The sequence below is a fragment of the Panthera onca genome, chromosome F2, assembly GCF_046562875.1.
Source record: "Panthera onca isolate mPanOnc1 chromosome F2, mPanOnc1 haplotype 2, whole genome shotgun sequence".
Classification (NCBI taxonomy): Eukaryota; Metazoa; Chordata; class Mammalia; order Carnivora; family Felidae; genus Panthera; species Panthera onca.
In genome coordinates this window covers 19,396,149-19,419,030 of record NC_138356.1, presented here as the reverse complement: position 1 = coordinate 19,419,030, position 22,882 = coordinate 19,396,149, and the positions used below count along the sequence as shown (strand labels likewise).

The 22,882-nt window shown below is 36.6% G+C and overlaps 1 protein-coding gene across 1 annotated transcript in view; it reads right to left on the bottom strand.

Annotated features, from left to right (window-relative positions):
• CF2H8orf34 (chromosome F2 C8orf34 homolog) overlaps positions 1 to 22,882 on the bottom strand; it is a 408,213-nt gene that overhangs the window by 132,884 nt on the left and 252,447 nt on the right. The window contains 1 exon segment of the mRNA XM_060610698.3: positions 2,268 to 2,403. Coding sequence (XP_060466681.1) covers positions 2,268 to 2,403 — 136 coding nt within the window.

The following is a 22,882-nucleotide window of genomic DNA, read 5'->3' as shown; positions in this document are numbered from 1 at the left end:
TTGGGGACCAGTGAAAATGCTAACACCCGGAGTCCTCTGTCTCTGACAACTGTCTTCTTCCAGCATTGATAAAAACAATTGCAAATAAGGTAAAGTCTCGGGTTTTTAAAGGTTCTTGATAACCGATATTAAGTTTTTCCTCCACTCTGAATTTTGACCATGGTATCTACTCTAAAATCAACAGTCTTATGTCTCTTTCCATACTCTTTACCACATTTCCCTGAATCAATATATCCTTATCTTGCTTTTGAAAGTACAACATTGCCTCTTCTCCATCAAAAGAGTCATGAGCTCCCATCATTTTTAACACCCAAATCTCTTCCTATCTCATTGTTTTTAACTATTTGAGGCTTCCGTCTTTGCCCTCAAACAATAGCTTGGTGCTTCGCAATAACATAACCTAACATTACAATAGTAATTAATTCCCAGTGTTAATTGAGAATTAAATAAATTTATATATTTAACGTGCTTAAAATAGTACATATGTATGTAGTACATAGTGAGAAAGCAATAATATAACTGATTATTTATTCAATCGAATCTCTTTAATAAATTAGTTAAGGGCTCAACTTTAAACGCAGGTTGTGACTTATAGCCTAACTCTATTATTGGCAAGCTGAATGGTGGGTAATTTAGGGTTAGGTATGTGCTTGGTCTTTTCTCAATTCAAATTCTCAATAGTTTAGAAAGGTATCATTTTCATAAGCTTTTGAAAAAAACAATCTTCTACGAATGATATGAAGGACCAAATACTAATCCCTCTCAAGTCAAAGTATAAATGAACAAATATACAGTTAAAAAGAAACCACAGGGCCATAATGGAGCCATTTAAGTTAAGCCCCCAAGTCAGTAAACCAAGACTTAATACCTAACCTAACTGCAGTTTCAACTCTCCAGGAGTGTGTAACCTTTAACCAGTCAACATGGGGATTTCCTGGTCAGCATGAGGAAGTTTACTGATAGAGCCCTTCCTTTCCACCTAGGAGGGCCAGGCCACATCGCCTAAAACAATGGATTCTTTGCTAACAATTCCCCCTCATTCCCCTGCCTTTTTACCTTTAAAAACCTTTTCTTTCCTGTTGCTCAGTGGAACTCTTTTCAGTTTGGATACTGCTTCATTCAGGAATTGTTTGATAAAGCCAATTCCATCTTCAAAATTTATCCAGCTGAATTTTTGTTATTTAACAATACTATAAAGGCTTTTTTTAAAAAAATACAAAACAACTTTCCCATAGGTGACCTGTACACTCAAGATGCCTACATACCATCACATAAATATTAGAAGTTTTCTTCACAGCCCTAATCAAAGTCAGTTCACCCAAATATTACTTCCATTGATGTTTCCACTGTGCTATGGCATTTTTCCTAATGGTCTCAAATAACATCCCTGCCTTTCTATTTTTCTAAGCCTGTGACAATTAAAATAAAAATTTCAAAAGGGTAAAAGGAAGGAGGAAAAACTACAAAAATCTGATTTGATTTTCCTACACTCCCCGCCCCCCATTTCCCAGCAGCTAATCCCCTCTCAAACAGTACAATAGAACAGCTAGACATAAAGAAAAGGAGATAAGACTGGCCAGCCAGTGCATTGTTCTTGCTAATCTGCACCATTTACATAAGGGTTAGAAGGCTTGTTTTATCATTTAAACAGGCTTAAAAGCCTCTTTGCAAATGAGATTTAGTTCCTACAAAAGAATGAATTCTAGCTATTTGGTGAGTTTCTGCTAGACCAGCACTGGGAGCTGACTTGGCAGTAACTTAAGCTACTTCTTTGGCCACATACAGTCTATGCAAAGATTGCTTCCAGCTGCCAAAACTGAAAAGTGTCAAGCTGATTAAATTCTTTCCAGGAGGTGAACAAGATGAGGAGCAGGTTAAGAGGCCAATAATATCAGATCTTAAAGGATACCTGGGCAAACTCGTTTTTACGCGGGTGCTTTAAAAGTGGCTTTGAACCCTTAAAGCCCTTAGAGTCTGCCTTTGAAAGGGAACAGAAGGGAAGGCAGCAAATGAAATTCAGAGACAGAAAGAGTTAAAATTTCTCAAACTGTGAAGTGAGGGCAAGCTAAACTCTTTGATTCATTGTTGGTCTGAGTGGCATTGAACACAAGGATACACTGCGCGACTAACTCCCTTGCCAATGTTACAAAAGGTAATTTGAAGTAAATGATTTTCTTAACATAGAGGAGTACACCCTTTGCATCAAAATCTTAGATTTTAAAAATTAAGATCATATTTTTATATACCATACCTATTATTTGTTTTACCTGGCACACCTTGAACAGATGTTCAACGTGACCTTGGCCTGAGGTTCGGCAGGGTGAGTAGCACGACCTTGGTTAAATTTGCTCCCAGAAGGTACAAGGGTAGTTACTCCCTCCATTCTTAAATCATCGAGATCCTCTGTAACAACATAAGCAATTGCAGAGAAAAAATTAGCCCTAATGGAATTAATAAGAAAAGTCCATATTTTCAGGTATCTGCCAATAGTTAAGCAAAACATTATATTTCCACTTTACAAAAATATTACCTCATGCTTCAATTATTTTTCAAATCATTTCTAGATGTAGTTGGAGACAAATTACATGAGAAGATTTACAGAAGAAAAATGGTAAGAGACTGAGTTTGTTTTGGACAGTGGGCAGACCATCTATGCCTACAGAACATGGGTCTGTCACCTTTCTGTAACTGGTCAAAGAAACCAACCTAAAATCTCTATAGCAATTAGCCTCACATGGTCAGGACTCAGTCAATGACTGCCAGTTTCTCAATTATTGCCTTTGCTTCCAACTCAGAGCCAACCAAAGACAAGACTATATGTCTTCCAAATTAATTATATAAGTTCATTTGCTTCTAATTAACTTGCCTTCACAACTTTCCTATCCAACAGCTTCCAATAAGAGCATGTCTGAAGGCTTCTCTGTTTTCACTCTTAACCTTTCCTTTTTGTTTTCACATGGGGAGGACAATATACCTGAATAGTCATGCCCAAGGTTCACCAAAGCCCGTGCCTACTTTTCCCAGGTTCTCAATCAAGACTAAAAGATCTAAGTTTCCCTGGTAATTCAGTCCTGATGGAATATGTACATGATCCCCTGCTCTATTCATAGCACAAGGACTCCTGTAAAAAGGATTGTATTTATTTGTTCTCAGTCTTAGCAAAAGACGGACATAAAGTTTCAAAAGATAAATTACAATTTTGCCAAAACATAATCCATCATTTGAGGTTATAACCTATATAAGTAGGCAAATCACTCTCTCCTGATAAGGCTATAGGACTATCTGAACATCTGACACCCCTCCCAAAACAATCAAGAGTATTTTGGGTTTAAATGGATATTGTAAACAAGTGTCAAATTTTCCTGAGATTGTGACAACTTTCAGTTTAAGTCATAAACAGGCTTTCCATTATCTGAAGAAGGCTTGTCACAGGAGTCTATTTGTCTCCTTCCTCAGGCAATCCCAGCTAACATTTTTTCATCTACTTGCACATGAGCAATTTGGCAAGCCCACAGTTTTAACTCAATTTCATGGGAGTCATGAAAACTCATCACTTTGACCTGGTTGAAAAGGCGTATTCCCCTTGTTTTAGAGCAATAACCACCACTTCAAAATTTGGTGCTTTTGCTGAAGTAGTTATATAGACTTCTCTCTTGATCTTATGGTTCCTCATACAACACAGACATTACTACTGTCTGAAAACACAGCACCTTTCAGCTATAGCTAATTAGCCTCCATGAGATTTTGTTTGTGTCTCTTCCTCACAGTACTGTTCACCACTGAGACATGACTGATCTGCCCTCTCCTGCCCCTACCAGAAGAAGAGAACTTCACAATTTTCTTAGCTCAGGGAACTTACTATATTCCATTCAGTCTTTTTGAGGACTCCCATTGAAAAGTCTGGCTTAATATTATTTGTTGATAGATCATACCTCAAAACTTCAAACTGGAGTAGAAAATGTCTTACCAATTTAAGCTTGCCTTTGGAATACAATCCTCTACGCGAAGTAAAATCAGCCCAGATGGCAGAATTATTGCACTTACTTGAGCTTGTCAACTAGACAAAGACCACAGAGTATATATATACATGAATATACGAATTTGGGATGCTCTGAAAACAAAGGGGTCAACTCTGTTGGAACTCCCATCAAAAATGGACAAGATGTTTACATGCATTCCTTCTTCAAAAAGAGGTAACAATTATAAAAGTTGGAGTTCATGAAAACAGAAATAATATGGGAGCTAAAGGAAATAATCTCTAGCAGATCATTTTGCCAAACAAGTGGCCTTAACAAAGATTTTGACACTATTAAACTCAAAGGATAAATCCTTAAAGGAATTCAAAGAGACCATTGTAAAATGTCAACATTTAGCCCTTCATTTTGAAAAAAATAAAAGGGAAAAATATGGTTCTAGCTTCACTAGATAATCTCTGGTGTCCTCAAGACAGCTGCTTGGTGGCACTACGTGGTTTCAAATGGATATTAGCTAAATTTCTCCATGAAACTACTCATCATGGGACAGATAAATTGGTTATTATCTTAAATTAACATGGCTGGGCTAACTTTAAAAAGATAGCTGAAGTAATATTTAAGTCATGTGGACTTATCACCAGCATAATTCTAGAAAAGCTGTAAATGTGAGTCATGGCCAGAAACTAAAGCTTCCAGGGCCCTTCTGATGGATTTTAAATAGCTTTCACTTTCTATGAGATTTCAATATGATTTAGCTATTGTATGCCTGTATAATTTCAGGATGGGTCGAAACATTGTTTTGTCAAAAAGCTATGATCTTTACAGTTGCTAAAAATGTGCTCAACTTTGTGTTTCCAGCCTTGGGAATATAAATTTTTATCAAGTGACCCAGGCACACTTTTCACAAGAAATACAATAAAAGAACTCTGTAAAGTATTACCCCTTACTCAGAAACCATGTCGCTCTTACCATCTATATACTTCTGAAAAGGTAGAAAGAATAATGATACCCTTGAAATAAAACTAACAAAACTTTCAGAAACCCTTGACCTCTTTTGGTCAAGGGTACTCCTACCCACCCTTGATGCAGTACGGTCTGCTCCGTCAGGGACATATTGTTTGCTTCCCTATGAACTGGTAACTGGAAGGCCCATGTGTTTAAAGATTTTACGTATGATACTATCCTCATGCACACAGACATCACAAAATATTACAGGTTAAGGGTGCATTCAAACAGTCTTCTTAAATAGCCTCTTCATGATTTTCAACTATGAGGCTTTATCTATCAGAAGATGTATCAGGGAAAAACTGCTCTTCAACCTAATTGGAAGGGATTCTATCAGATACTGTCAGCAACAGATACAGAAGTAAAACTCTCTGGAGTAAATACTTGGATTCACATTTCACAACTAAAGAAGTAATCCAGAATCAACAAAAGTGGAAGCCTGACCTAGTAGGGGACCTCAACTGAAGATTCTCAGAGATTCTCTAGAAGCAGTTGATCTTCATAGTAGAAGATGATCCAAGACCCAATTTTTAGAATAATCCAGATAGTGGACAGTTTCTGTACAAGATTCTGGATAAAAACCTCTGCCTAATTCCTATTTTGTTTTTTATCTGCTTACTTATAATCATTTCTCATTTTCTAGAGACCCTGGATGTTGCCTATCCATAATGACCCTTTTTCTTTTATTCTCCTTTTACTAAACTTAGATCAAAGTATAATTATTGTAACACCAATCTTTGATTATCCTAAACAATAGCCTTCAAGCTCACTGGTTGCTAGATACACTATTTCTCACTAGACCCTAATGATGAAAATCTAGGGCAAATTCCAATCTAGGGGAAATGAGATCAAAGGGAATTATAACCAATGGTGTCTTCACTTGCACCTACGGGGACAGATGACCTTAAATAGATCCATTTGTGACTCTGCTAGTATCCTTTTCTCACAGAAAAAGAGAGGGACCTTCCTAAGATGATGGGCCAATTATTCGCCACCTGGACCAATAGAAATGCAAATATGTAGTCCAGCTAATAGAAGGTCTGGATTCCAACCTCAAGTCATGAACAGTTTCTTTTTTCACGGATATCCATGTGTTCCTAACAGATACTACTTCCTTTGCAGCCAGGATAGCTAGCCTTGCTTGCCTTATACTACTATCTCACACACTTTAAGAATAGTATTACAAACTTTATCTGTCCATAGACACTCTAATTCTATAAATCATCAAATCTGAAAATTACAATTGAGATATAAGCTCCAAAATGAGGCTACCCTTGATTATTCAGACACATTACCTGGAGGTGTTACCAATTCAGTACTCCTACAAATAAGCAAAGCAGTGTTTCCAATAGTAAAAACCATACAAACAAAAGACTGTAAGACCTGTCATTTTAACTCTGGCATAAGTTATAAAATTATACCACTCATAACCTAGATGGATTATAGATCAGTCTCAATTCCTTGGCAAGGGTAATAATAGACAATTTAGATTTCCTGCTCACTAGCAATGACAGTATCTCTGCCATTCATTGCTAACATTTCGTGCTGTACTTGGCTCAATGGAACAGATAAGTTAGAAAAAGCTACCTATCATTTTAAGGAAAAAAAGCTTTTTGGTTCTCTAAGATTGATCTTTATGACCTAGAGAATTATTCTCTTGGCCTTGTTCGGACATTCAGGCTGTTGTTTTTGAAGTATCTCAAATGAACTTTTAATTATTCTTGTTTATGTCACAGGGGTCATGATACCAGCCCATTTAATTATACCATCTTAATACTTAATGCAAGTTTCAAATGCTTCTACACAGCCACTTTCTTATCAGATGGTCACCATGAGGACACAACTTCAAAAAGATTAAGAAGCCCTTGGGATGCAACCGATTATGGAGACAAGTGAAAAATCATCAAGCAGTGAAGATCTGGATCTCTAGTCATCTTCTGGCCAACTTTTTGCATGGACAGTATGACTAAAGGAGGGGACTTAGAGATTGAACATACAAACAGAGGGAGGAAAGATCATCTAGGACATTAGAACACTTCCCACACCTCTGTTGGAACAACCCTGTGAAGCCTTAGCAGAAATTAGCCCCAAACATTCAGGACTTGGTTAATAAAGGCCAGCTTCCCTCCTTTTGTGCCCATTTCCAACTCAGAACCAACCAGAGAAGGTCAAATGTGCTACCCAAACCAAGTGCAAAGGCCGTCTGCTTCTAGTTAGCTTGCTTCCAGGTTCCTCATGCCAACAGCTTCCAATCACAGCATAGCTCAAGCCTTCTCTCCACCTCATCCCCCTCCCCCGACAAACAGTAGAATCTCCATGCCAGAATTCTCTTTCTACTTGCAAATTCAAGAAATGTATTTCACAAGGTGTTTTGAAGTTAGCCTAGGCACCCCATCCCCATCTGAGTATGACCTTTTTTTTTTTTTCTTTCTAGCTCAGAATAACTATCACACAGAGGCAGAAAAAGAGAACCCTAGAGTGAGAAGCCTGCTGGAATTCACTTGTTAGTTCGTTGGAGACTTCGGGGTGCTGCAAGCTAAGACTATCTCAGCCAGCTGCATTGGCTGTGGACTGTCCAATGCAGCTGTGATGATGTAGTGCAGTTGGCTCTTAAAGTCTTGGGAGAAGGCTTACTCTGAGAAATACTGATCCTTTTATTCCTTACCAATACTAGTTCTGCCAAAGACGATCAATAAGCTCCTAAAAACTATAGAGTACTTACCAAAGCTCTAAAGGGTGATGCAACTATAAAGAATCCTGCATCCTGTTTAGTCATGGAAGGCTAGTAATAATCTATGTTTAGTTTGCAAAGGAAAAAAAATACAAATCTAGGTATCCAGAATTCCATTTCCTTAACAGCCTTATTACAGGGAGCAGGTGTCTAGGATTAAATCATCAAAGAAAAAAACAGAAATGCCTAAACTTTGAAAATTTGGAAAGTTTACACAAATTGAAAGAGAAGGAGAAAAACAAATTAAAGAATTTGAGTAAGATCCTGTCCAAGGCATTTTCAGTATTGGATAAGTCAAGGCAAGAAATGTTGAGAACTTCTAAAGATAGAAAACTTAGGTTCTGTGAACATCGATGGTATCAGTGTTTCCTTTTCTTCCTTCCCTCCTTCCTCTCTCCCTCCCTCACTACTCCTTTTCTCCCTCCTTCTCTTTTTTTCCTTCCTTCCTTCCTTCCTTCCTTCCTTCCTTCCTTCCTTCCTTCCTCCCTTCTTCTCTTCCCTTTTTTGGGCTTTTTTTTCTAAATAAAATGTTCTCCAAGATATTCCTCCACAGTATGCAGCCAAGTGCTGTAACTATGGTAGATAGGTAGATATACCATATATCATCTTTGGTAGTAAGTAGATACAAATTCAGTCTATTAAGGAAAGACTCTAACCAACTAAAATTTTCTGTAAAGCAATCTGAAATACATTTTCACCAGAGAATCTCAAAATTCTTAAGATAATTGTGGTAGAGTAAGATTATGTAAAAATAATCTGGTGGGAATTTTTAAAAATATTCTTGCTCTTTTTTGATACTTTGAAGTCTAACTGTCTAGTGAATATTAGTGTCTACTTAAGAAGGTAGGTAACTATAATACGATGTAATTAGTCTTATCCCAGAGACAAAACAGATATAAATGTTTTAAATGTTATGGAAAACAAATAAGAAAGCAACAAACCGAGGCTTTTTAAAAACAACAACAACAACAACAACAACAACAACAACAACAACAAAACCTGCCAGATATTATCTATTAATGCTTGGCACTATTCTATTTTAATGAGGTAGAATATTTTCAGTTTCTAACTGAAATCTAAATGATAAAGTAATTATTAGAATGATGAATACACTGGGGTGCCTGGGTGGCCTAGTGTGTTTAAGCATCCAGCTTTGGCTCAAGTCATGATCTCATGGTTCATGGGTTAGAGCCTCGTGTCAAGCCTCACATCAGGCACTGTGCTGATGGCTCAGAGCCTGGAGCCTGCTTCAGACTCTGTGTCTCCCTCTCCCTTTGTCCCTCCCTGCTCATGCTCTGTCTCTCTCCCTCAAAAATAAACATAAAAAAAATTATAAAATTTAGGAAAGCTGAATACATTAAGTAAGAAGTGAGTAAAAGTATATAAGCCAGACCAGGTAGGAACTGACTTTTTGGAGGGATGGAAGAACATGAAAATGCACATAGACTTGAAAGTATATAGTATTTGGGGGGATTTTATGCAGCTATTCGACTATAACCTGAGATGTATAGGGATATCAGGATATAATACTGCAAAAGAGCCTAGTCTCAGATAATGAAGGGAGATAAAATTATCAAATCTGTGTCTTAAAAAGATAACTGTAAGTGTATTTATTAAAAAAACCAATTTTCTAGAGTTATATACAATGTTTAGAAATTTTCTTTTTGAACACAGACAATGCTATGATCTCTATAATATAGAGATATTATCTCAATAAAATATTCTTCATTGAAATGAATATATTCAATTACATTTAGTAAATGAGCTCATAAATATATTACTCATCACTATAAATGCATTTCTCATTAATAAGTTCTTACATAAGAACATACAATTGTACATTCAACTAAATATCAAGAATATATTTGATATAGTTAATATAATCAATTTATTATAGAACTATACCATCTAATTTAATAGTGACTAGCCACATGTTGCTACAGAACACTCAGAATGGCTAGTTTGAATTGTGATATGCCGTTATGAGTAAACACAGGATTTAGAAGACTTAGGAAGAACATAATACAAAATATCTAATTTATAACTTTTATAGTGACTATGTGTTGAAATAATAACAGTTTGGATATGCTGCATTAAATGAACTTTATTATTATTTTCTTTTTAAGTAGGCTCCATGCCTAGCATGGAGCCCAATGTGGGGCTTGAACTCACAAACCTGAGATCAAGACCTGAGCTGAGATCAAGAGTCAGACACTTAACAGACTGAGCCACCTAGGCATCCCTAAATAAACTTTATTATTACAATTAATTTTACCTATTTCTTTTTCCTTTTTTAATGTAATTACTGGAAACTTCAAAATTACATAAGTTGCTCCAATTTGTGGCTCATATTGTATTTCTATTGGACAGTGCTGTTCTAGGACATATATTTCATGAATATATTAATTAAAATTATATTTTTAAATAAACTAAACTATGCTATATCCTATAGCTTTAGAGTAACTTAATATGCCTTGAATTGATGCAAATAAGAATATAGTCATGAAATACATGTGAGAATATTCCTGAGAACAATATAATTATTTTCATTGACTCTATTCAAAAGATTATTTACTTTCATTACTTGCTATCCTGCTATCTGGCTTTATTTTTTTCCCCTTAGCCCTTATCACTCACTACCTGAAAATATATATATATATATATATATATATATATATATATATATATATATACCTGAATACACACACACACACACACACACACATATACACAAACAGACAACATACATTTGTGTTACACATGCCTACAGCCATTTGGAAAAGTAAAAACTGGAAGCGAGGAGATGAGGGAGGAAGGAGTCTATATCGGTAGTGCATATATAAGCTTCTGGCAGCCTGGAGTAAGGAAGGCACAATAAAAAGAGAAATGTGTTAGGAGGTAATTTCCGAGGAAGACTCTGTAGGTTTAGTGAACGATTGAATGTGAAATCCTGGCAGGTTTCTCCACATTACATTTTTGGGGAATATAGGAAGAGATAATGTCTTTGGTTTGGCACGTGCTGAGATGGATCTGTCTTCAGGATATCCATAGGGATGTTTGATAGACAGAGGGACAAGTCTAGGGCTGGAAGTGGGGGTGGAGTGAAGTTACAGACCATATGGCTGAGAAAAACTGATAAAATTATCAGCCCCGCAGTTAAAACTAAGCAGTGACACTTCTTATGTTAACTTTCTCTATAAGTGACATGATACATTATATTCATATTATATTTAAAAGAAGAGAGTAAAAAAATTTTTTTTTCCCACAGGGGGAAGCATGAAGCAGTAACATATTTTTTAAGGTAGCCTATAAAATAGTGATGCATCCTTTGACTCACAGGGACACTAGTGAGAAAAATGAACTAATTTATGACTAAAGACTTTGAGCACTTTATCTTTATACAATCTAAATAACCAAGAATTAATCAAGCAAAGAATTGTTTTGATTTAATTTAAGGAAATAACAGCTGCCTAGATGAAATAATCTCAGGACTTTCATTTCGTTCAAGTGTAATCCATGAAATAATTTACAGCTGCTTGAACTAGACAATGTGGGATCTGAGCGAATTTTCACATCTGTTTCTAGGAACTTTATAGCAAAAATTAAAAGCTTTCCAAACATAAGTCCCTTCACAGTGATTCAGCGAAGGGTTACCCAAGAATTATATGGCATTGCAATTGGTTTGTTGATTTACGTTGATAGTGCTGATTTGGTCAAATATTTTAAGCAGATGTTATATATTCTGAGTGAATTATTAAAAATAAAACAAATGTTAAGAAAATATATAAGAAATTAGACAAGTTTAAGTAAAATATTTATGAAAACTTTTTTCTTATGCAAGACAGCTATATTTCCTTATAAGGGGGAAAGAAACAATGGAGAGCAAAACATAATTCACTTTGCTGGGATAAATTCTGGTTAAAAGGTGGAGGGAAAATGTTAAGGCCATGATTCTATTGATTCTCTGTTTCTATGATAGGAAAAAAAATTAAAAAAGGATAAAATAGGCAGAGAGGGAAAGGATTAGGACCTGACATCCTTGGTGGGGAAAGACATATTTTGGAACAATGCTGGGGGTGTCTGACCACAGCAAACCCCCTCAGGCGACTCTCCCTCAAGTTTCCTTCAGCAATTTGATGAAAGACCTGACCAAAAATAAGTAGACCATAAAACCTATGACCCACAAGGAACTGGTATGGCCATAGACCACCCCTCATACAATGGAAATGAGTCAATCAGGAGTGGACAACAGAGCACCTAGAGTTATCCAGCCAATCAGGATAAAACCTGAGAAGGAACTGGGGAGAAGGGAAGGGGTGGGGCAACCAGAACCTTAAAAAACAAGCACCTTTGCCTATTGTTGGCAAGCATTCACTTTTGAATGTCTCCTCTCTGTAAAGAGAGCTTTCCTACTATTCTTCCTTCCTAATCTTATATTCTAATAAACTTTTGCCTGCCGCTCATTTTGTGTCCACCTCTTCATTCTTCGAAGTGGCGAGACAACGAATCTCAGGTATTGTGGTAAAAAATCCTCCCACATTTCAGTCATGCCTGAAATAGGAGTTCAGCATTCTTTCTCCATATACCAGAAGAGCACAACTTAACCAAATTTGTAAATAGTTAAGAACAAAGTGATTGATATCAGAAATTATAGGCTATAATTTTTTTGAATGACCTTAGTTAAAAAAAAATTTAAGTTAGGGGTGCCTGGGTGGTTCAGTTGGTTAAGGATCTGACTTCAGCTCAGGTCATGATCTCAAGGTTCAGGAGTTCGAGCCCCACCTTGGGCTCTTTGCTGTCAGCAGAGTCCACTTCAGATCCTATGTCCTCCTCTCTCTTTGGCCCTCCCTGCTCACTCACTAGCTCTCTCAAAAATAATCATTAAAAAAATTTTTTTTTTTTAAATTTTAAGTTAGAATTGCATCGGGGAAAAAATGTCTTGTGGAATTTAAATGCTGTGCTGGTTTCCCTCTTTAGTAACATGAAAGAGCAGTTTACAGAGTATTTACTTTCCTTGACCACATGAGATCAATAAACAAAGAAAGTGATTAGACCAGTAAGTTAGGGAAACTGTTTACAGAAATTTAAGTTTACATGTATTCTGTATCTTCTACTATTAAATGAAAGGAGCGAGAAACTTCCTGAGATATCTTTGTTAGCTACCAGTTCCTGTTTAATTTCTTTGACCTTCAAGAGCCAAACACATCATGACCACAAACATTTGTAAAAATTTATAGGCTAGAATTTGTTCACTTAGATTGCAAATGAATCACAAGTCTTGTGCTAATTGAACCAATCATGATGTAAATTGTGAAGGCTTTACTGTTAGTCAGAAAAATTAAGACATCTGGGAATGGTTTTCTCTTTCCAGTCTGCAAGAAAATACTACTGCTTCTAGCAAATTCAAATCCAGACACTACTCGCAAAGACTGGTTTCTGCATCAGAGCGTATCTATTTTTCTTAATTTTCACCCACCACATATTTAAGAGATTATATTGTATAAACAAAAAAAAATTTTTTTGACTTTTTCCTGAAACTTCTGTCACCTTCTGAATTGCTGTGATGACACATTGTGGATAACACAGAACGAGGGACCATATCTGAAGGGCAGCATCAGGGACTGGATTTGAGGGATAGTAGGGGGAAGCTCGAGAAGGGAGATCAAAAAAGAGCTCAGAAGTAGAGGAATAAAACTGGAAAACATTAAGTGAGGCAAACCGGGCAAAGTGTTTAGAGTGCAGAGTCGAGCATGGCAAATAATGGCATCCAGGTAGTCACAGAGAAAGGTTGATTAATCTAAAAGACTGGAATTTAGTACATGATTAATTTTCATAAGGTGATGAGTAAAAAGGTGTAGTTTTTTCAAATATAAAAATCCCTGCAAAATCTTGCCTTTTCATTTCTCATCCCAATGGTTTAGTTACGGACTGATGAGCCACCATTAGGCAAACATTGTTTCAGCCTCTAAGGGTGATACAACATATATACATCTATTCTTTTTGTTTTTAAACTGTTAACCCTATTTAAAATAATTTTTACATTCCTACAGCTCTAGGTTAAATAAATAAGGTATTAATTTGTTGATTGCTAGTGAACATTGACCATCAACCTAACATATATAGCCTGCACCATATTTGATGATATTTTGATTTTTGCCAGACCACAAGTATTAGTTGGGATCACTTTGAAGAGTGTTTCTGCATGGAGATTACATAATTTGTTAACTCAAAATAAGCCTTTAGGAGAGAATATGATAAATTTATACACTAATTGCTACAGTCCCAAGACCAGCAGTTAAATTTTCTGTACCTATTCTCTAAACTTATCTTTAGTAGAATTGACTCTACCTGAAGTCAGTTTATTTTATATACATGATGCAAATACAGGAAGGTAAATTAATGTGATATTTGTGATTAAACTCAGGATTTATTGTTAGTTTACTTTTTTCTTGGGTTTCAAGTGTAATATGTCTTTGGTGGTTGACATCTTCCATCACTACCCTCCTTTCCTCTTTCTTTTCTTGTATTCCATCCTTATTTTTGCTTAAGTCTTCAGCTTTGATAGTATTCTTCTTACTAGATACTAGACATTGTAGATTTCTTTTGCTCCAATAGTCCTCCATTTTAATTCCTTTGTACTTTGCTTTACTCCTTCTCTCAACTTTGTGCTATTGATATTGAGATTTTCATCTCATCATGTGATATTCTCAGGCAAATTTTAACCCACTACATGCACATTTAAAAAGTTTTTTAAAAGTTAGACAAAAACGTATTTCATTATGCTTGTCACATTTGTTGGAATTCTAAATCCAATATGGCTAATTCAAAAATAGCATTAAGTATCATAGCTACCCCTCTTCCTATTCCCTCCAAACTCCCTTTATTTCTGTTTTCTGCTCAGCCCTTTGGAATACATTTTAAAAGAATCAAATTTTTGGAAAATAAAAAAAGAAGACCATGGCTGGCCATATACTAAAATTGTTACTGATGTATTTTGGCTGTGGTTGCCAACTCATTCTCCCTTGTGGTGTGCCACAGGCAAGAAGCAAGCACAGGACATACCTTTCCCATCACTGAGATGGGAGCCACATGCCACAAGACGTTGCCATCCTGTCTGACACACTGTATGTTCTCTTTCCATTCCATGTTGCTTTCTTGGAATTCACATGCTGTTCTCATCCTTTACACTTCAAGCCACAAAACACTGCAACCCCAAATGAAATTTTACAAGACCATTTTCAACTCTGTTCTGTTTTCTTGGATAGTGGCCTCTATGGAACTATTCTTTAATAACATGTCATACAGCATGATATCACCTAAGAACCCATCTCACACCCTAATTATAGAAACATTTTGAGTTTACTAAAAATGGATATTTAAAGATAAGAAAAAAATATAAAAATCAAAAAATGTACAAAATGGCTATACAACATACCCCTTCTGAAGCATCCTTAGCCTCTTTCTGTGCCTCGAACAATCCAATAATGTCAATGTTTTCAGGTCTCTGCACTTACTGTGCTCCCTACCTAGGGTGCCCTTTCCCCAGATATGACCATACAGGGCTTCTCTCCCTTCATTCAAATCTCTGCTCAAATATTGACCTCCAAGAGGGGATTTCCTTTACTATTCTATCTAAGAGAGCATCATTTATCATATTTATCCTTTTTATCTTTCTTTATCCCCAGAACATTTGTGACATTCTGTAATTACTTTTTATGCTTATCGGTTCATCATTTGATTCTCCACTAATAAATTTCCAGGAGGGTAGAGAGTGTCTTACATTTCCTATACAGTCCCTGGAACATAATTGATGTTCTATGCATATATTTTGAGTGAATGAGTGGATGAATCATCCCAACACCATGATATACATGCCATTGTTATTCCATTTCATTGACAAGGTATATTGTAGATAAGGTCCCTCAGAAAATGTGAAGCATTTCCCCAAGGCATATAGTATTAATTGGAAGAGACAGCAATTGAAGATTGATTGGTTTGACTTCAGAGGTGAGGATCAGCTTTTATATATACACATAAACACCTACAACAAATGATTTCTCAAATTAGTGCTCATATAAGTTATTAACAGTATTATTTGCCTTCCATGTTTCAGTATACTTGTATCACATTAACTCCATATATAATACACTCTCCAATGTCAAACATTTAGAGGAAAACTATCATTTGTTCAGTGTCTGTTATGTTTTAATGGCTCTTTTAGGTGCTTTCAGATGTTACACCTTATTTTGCCCCACATAACAACCCTCCAACATAATGGTCTCAACCATGGGTAATTTATTCTTCCCCCTCCACCACAAGGAGACATAAGACAATGTCTGGAGACATTTTGTTGTTGTTGTTGTTATAGGTGAGGGAAGGGGGTGGTGGATATTACTGGGATCTAGTGGGTATAGGCCAGCCTCTTACAACAAAGAATGTTAATAACATCCAAAATGTCTACAGTGCTGAGGTTGAGAACCCCTGCTCTAAGGTTTGTTTCATCCCCCATTTACCTGCATTACAGGAAGGTACCTTACATGAATAAAATGGATAGGTATAAAAAAACAGACTATTGGCAGGAGATTAAGCAGTTTTGGGAGTTTAAAGTATAGGCCAAACAATAGTGTTTGGCCAAATACGTTTAATCTATGGATTCTGACATTTGAGTTAGACTCTAGTTTGATCAGGTCACACGATTAATATGTTGTGCAGCCTGGATTTGAACAGAACACTAAGGTGATGTTTTCCCAACCATAGCACAATACTCTATTCATACCACATTACTGATTAACTCTGTTACACAAAGATGGCTTAGTCTGCTGGTGCTACTCTGCTTTTACCTTAACGCCAATGAAACCAACAACATATTCACCATACACCCTCACTCCAAATGATATCTATCTAATGGATATTTTCCCTGAAAATTTCATAGAACTATGGAAGAGAGAGTCTCTTGACTATTTATTTTGACTAAATTGAACTTTGAACAGCAAAACTTCCCCTAAACCGTCTTTAAACATCTTGGGGCTTTTACCAATTTTTGTTCCCAGAGGCTCTTTCATATTTTGCATCCCATCTTTTTTTATTTTCCCTCCTTTCTTAACTACAGCCTCATCCACAGTCCTTCTGGTGTACAACTGAACTCACTCTCAGTTTGCATCCCCACTCAACGCCATGATGAATAAAACAAAGATTTCACCTTGAGATTTGTTCTTATAAAACAAGTTTCTGCCATGACCATTTACTACAAGGTCTTTTAGTATAATGAAAGTCCCAAGCTTATAGCTGCACCATTCATCACCCTACAAGTCTGCCATATGAATAATGCAAAAAGCACATATGTTCTGGCCCCTTCTAGACTCACAACACTGATTTCTTTGCCCTTCAACAGCACTATACATGAGAAAGAAAACAAGAGGAGTTACATAAAGATTAATATGCTGAACACATCTGTGTCACGATGACTCTAAGATGATCCATAATTCCTGCTTTCCAGTATTTATGCCCTTGTATAATCCTCTCCCATGAAAGTGTGGTTGAGCATAGCAACTTATCTTCTAAATAGCAGAATGAAGCCAAGTTGCTTGTGTGATTAGGTTTTTTAAAAATGTGACTTTAATCTTGCTAGCACATTTTCTATTGTTTTGTTTGTTTGTTTGTTTGTTTGTTTGTTTTTGGCTTGCACACTTTGACAAAACAAGTTGCCATGTTTTGGAGGCCCACATGACAAGGAACACAGGGTGGCTTCTGCCAACATCCAGGTAGGAACTGAGGACCTCAGTCCAATAACCCTTAAGGAACTGAATTCTACCAACAATGCTTTGAGCTTGAAGGGAGATCATTCCCCAACTGAGCATCAGAAGACACTCCAGGAGTCCTGATTGACATCTTGATTGCAACCTTGTAAGAAATCCTAAAGTGGAAGACATAACTGAGCTGTGCCTACATACCTGACCCAAAGAAATTGTGAGATAATAAATGTGTATTTTTTTAAGATGTTTAAGTATATGGTAATCTGTTGCAAAGCCATAGATAACAAATACTACATTCAAGCTATTTTTCTTTTCTCCAAATTATTTAGAATAAAATTCTTAATGAAGTCTGAAAGAATTACTTTAGTGGGTAGTTTTACATTAAATAGCCTGACTTGAAGATTAGTTGAACTTATCAAAGTATATAAAACACAAAACAGTTAAAATTTCAAACCACCTTATTTTGAGACCTAGTCATTCAAATAATTCCTTAAAGTGTTTTCCCAGTTTCAAAATGGCAAACAAAATTATGAATTAAAGATGAATAGTTATCATAATTTAACATTTGGCCAAATTTATCATATACAGAGCTAGGTTGTATATAAAGTATCTTTATATACAGTTTATAGTATATTGGCGTTCCACCCAAAATTATTTAATATAATACTTTCACCCATAGTTAATAAAATAACATGATGTAATTTTGTTATTTTAAATTATAAAGTTTTGTAGTAACTGAATTTTCCCTTTGTAGTTGCAGTGTTGATTATAGCTATGATTTGATACTGTATCTTAAATTTAAACCAAAATTATAACATCATTTGGGTAGGAAAAATATGATCTACTTTATGAGTCTCAGATCCAATATGTGGTTTTCATGAATACATTCTGGCAAAAAAAATGGAGTCAGCTTGTAGCAGCTTTTCATAGAAGGTGCACACATATACACACAGATAGACATACACACATATACATGCATACAGACACACATATATACTCATACTCATACAGACATACACACCCATACTCATATATACATACACAGACACACACACACACACACACACCCATACACACAAGCATACTCCTATGTGTGCGCATACACACACACACACACACACACACACACACACACACACTGCTGGAGGACTCAAGCACCACATGACCCATTATATTTCATACTGTCCTAGCTCAGAATCTCCAAATGGATGATTGCCATGGCTTAGATAAAGCCAGAGCCAGAGGAAAAGTCATCCAATATTTCTTCTGTGTTTCATATTTCAGAACTTTTGAAATGAAAGCACTTTTTCATATAAAACACATTGAACATATTTCTAGATCTAACTTCAGTGTATTGGTGTTCCCACATTCAGGCAAATATTTATATATTTCTCAGTCTATGGATCACTATTTCCCAACACAAACACTCCATTCCAGGAGGTTTGGTTTATTCACAGCCTCCAAAACACATGCAGACTGTTCCAGAACTAATTACAACTAAGATGGGTAAAAAAATGTAGTATTCTTTATTTTTTATATGTTATCTGTAAGTGATCCATCCTTTTGCATAAGAGGGCAAATAAAACAAAATTAAACAAATAATAATAATAAGCCCTTACATTTGCCTTTTAAAGGTATCTTAATCTCCTCTGGCTTAAGCTTTCTTTTTCAATAGGTGTAGTCTCTTTTTAATTTAGATACAGTCAAATTAAGTTCAAATTCCCAAAAAGGACTTTTTTTTCCTTCTTTCAAGTTTCACTTTTCTCCCTTGCCAGATAAGGTGGGATCTGGTTACAAAGGGAAGAGTGTATGTCCTCAGGACAATGGCTAGCAAGCAGCTACTCTGTGCAGACCCATATGCCCACCTCTGTGTTCCTTGCTGGACTCTGAGAATATTGTGCTTACGCAGTCTGGTGTTTGGGCATGGCTTGTTCTCAGTATGGTCAGGAGCCTGGGCATCATCCCTCCACACCACTGATTCAGCTCCACTTCCGTTCTGGGATCCCCTGAGTCCCACCTCCAGCTTCCTCCTTCACTCAGCCTAGGCTGGGACATCACATCTCTGCTGCGGGGTCCCTTCGCCCTTCATCATCCACAATTCTCAGCTTTCCTCCATGTTCCTCACAGGGCAGGTAGGAGCTGCTGGGCCTCCTTTAACACAGAGGAGCTGGGAGGACTGGAAGTGTCCTACTCCTATCTTGCAAGTCCCCTTCTCTCCACTCCTTTCTCTTCTACACTTCTGGCTACATAAACACAGACTGGGAACCAACAGTCCAAGAGCGCTCAGAGTTTACATCAGTCTATGGTTTTTGAGAAAAGACTCTGTCACCTTCCTCCCCATTCTTAATCCTTTTGGATGTTTCTACACCCTACACAACTGGGATTTCTGTCCTGAGAGGTGAACCAGGACATTTGTTTCTGACTTCCTAAGTTGGACTTTTTATGTCTTTTCCTACTATCCAGGATAGTACGAGCTTTCCTCTTTCACTTTGTCAGCTTGGCACTTTCTCATGTTCACTATGAATATATGATCCATGATTAAACCTCCGAGGAGCTTTGTTTTAAGACGCAAAGGGAGACCTTTTAGACTTTAGAAAATACCTTTCTCTCTCCCCAGGTCTTCCTTTAAGATGTCTGATTCTGTTTACCCTCAAAGCAGTTAGCTTTGAAAGATAATCAAGAAAAAAACCTTTCATTTAGGCGGTACCTCTTTTTCCATGAGGTGATAGCTTTATGGTGGTCAAAGGCAGCAGGAAAACATAATTTAAAATTAAAAAATAAGGGGCGCTTGGATGGCTCAGTCAGTTAAGCGTCCGACTTCGGCTCAGGTCATGATCTCGCGGTCCGTGAGTTCGAGCCCCGCGTCGGGCTCTGTGCTGACAGCTCAGAGCCTGGAGCCTGTTTCAGATTCTGTGTCTCCCTCTCTCTGACCCTCCCCTCTTCATGCTCTGTCTCTCCCTGTCTCAAAAATAAATAAAACGTTAAAAAAAATTAAAATTAAAAAATAATTTAAAATTTTTAAAAATTGGTTAAATGAAAAAATATTATCCCTACTGCTCATGAAAACCTTGTTTCCCACGTGCCCTTTTTATTGTAGGCTACATGTCCTCACTCAAATTTTCATCTCATCTGCAAAGTCCTCTCATGCTTTCTCTAGCAATAAAAATCCAACCTCTCCTTCCAGTTCAGCTCCAAGGTTACTTCCTCCATGTGGTTTTTCTCATCACCCTAGTTCACAGTAATGATTTATTTCCATTGAACTTCAATGACATATTACCCACGGTGTTTGAAACTTAATATATTGCTTTGAAACCTTATCTAATTTTTAAAATTTGTCTCTTCATTCATTGACTTATACATCTGTTATTGGGAACTGACACATTTGCCTATTCCCCACCATATCCATTCAACTCCCACCACCTTGATAGAAAGCCTCCAAGCTGCAAACTTAATTTTATATTTCTTATTTCATCCATATAATTTTGACCTTTTAAATGAAGTAACAGATGTTCAACCTTTGGTAGAGGTGAAGAACTATATCCAGATAAAGAAATGGAAAAGAGATTTTAAAAAGTCTAACAAACACGTGAACTGCATCCTTATAGTGGAATTAAGGGCCTTATTTTTTTATATTAAATATAATTTATTGTAAAATTGGTTTCCATACAACACCCAGTGCTCATCCCAACAGGTGCCCTCCTCAATGTCCATCACCCACTTTCCCCTCTCCCCCATCCCTCATCAGCCCTCAGTTTGTTCTCAGTATTAAACAGTATCTTATGGTTTGCCTCCTTGCCTATCTGTAACTTTTTTCCCCCCTTCCCCTCTCCCATGGACTTCTGTTAAGTTTCTCAGGATCCACATATGAGTGAAAACATATGGTATCTGTCTTTCTCTGCCTGACTTATTTCACTTAGCATAATACTCTCCATTTCCATCCACATTGCTACAAATGGCCAGATTTCATTCTTTCTCATTACCAAGTAGTATTCCATTGTATATATAAACCACATCTTCTTTATCCATTTCATCAGTTGATGGACATTTGGGCTCTTTCCATAATTTGGCTATTGTTGAAAGTGCTGCTATAAACATTGGGGTACAAGTGCCCCTAAGCATCAGCACTCCTGTATCCCTTGGGTAAATTCCTAGCAGTTCTATTGCTGGGTCATAGGGTAGATCTATTTTTAATTTTTTGAGGGACCTCCACACTGTCTTCCAGAGTGGCTGCACCAGTTTGCATTCCCACCAACAGTGTAAGAGGGTTCCTGTTTCTTCACATCCTCTCCAGCATCTATAGTCTCCTGATTTGTTCATTTTAGTCACTCTGACCTGCATGAGGTGGTATCTCAGTGTGGTTTTGATTTGTATTTCCCGGATGAGGAGTGACGTTGAGCATCTGTTTATGTGTCTGTTAGCCATCTGGACGTCTTCTTTAGAAAAGTGTCTATTCATGTCTTCTGCCCATTTCTTCACTGGATTATTTGTTTCTTGGGTGTGGAGTTTGGTGAGTTCTTTATAGATTTTGGATACTAGCCCTTTGTCCAATATGTCATTTGCAAATATCTTTTCCCTGGAATTAAGGGCCTTAGATATTTACTTCATGAATGTAATTTTGATCATCACTCCTGCTATTTTATTAAAAAAATAAAGAGAACAAGAGTTTAAATATCCTTCCCAGTTATTTCAAGAAAATCAATACCAGTTTGAGACATTCTAGATTACAGTAGGCTTTGAAGATTGATTTTTAGATTGGTAAATAGGAAGGGGTAGGGGGTTTAAGTAAGAAAACAGCATTTAAACAGGCATAAAAATGGAAACAATCATAAAAATCTTTCTCTTAACAAGAAAAATTTGGGCCATAGGGCAAGAATTCCTACAGCTTTCTCCTCATCGTACTTTGAAATTTAATTCCAATAACATCCACCATTCTTACTTTCCTTCAGTCTCACTGAAATCCACTGGTTCAAAGCCAATTATCCAACCAATGATTTTTGTCCCATTTATAATAGGTTATGCCTGCAGGTACAACTTTCTGGAAGATATAATACATATTTAAAATTGTTCCAATATGAGAGCATAGCCATACTTTGCATATTGCAAAACCACTGATACATATTCAACTGGATGAAGCATTAAATAGTGCTAGAAATAAAGTCAGCCAATTGTGGGCTAGCCAACATCTTATGAGGTAGCCAGAAATTTGACATTTTCTAAACATGGGCATTTTATTCTAGATATTGACTTAATTCAAACATATCTATAAGACTCACAGGAAGAAGCATGTTAGCAAAAGTCCAGACCCACACAGAAAGAACTTAGCAGAAGTAATGAGATATAATCATTGATTTATCTGTAGGTGCTCCTAATTTTTAAGTTCCTGAAAATCAGAAACCATAGATATTCACCTTTGTTTCTCT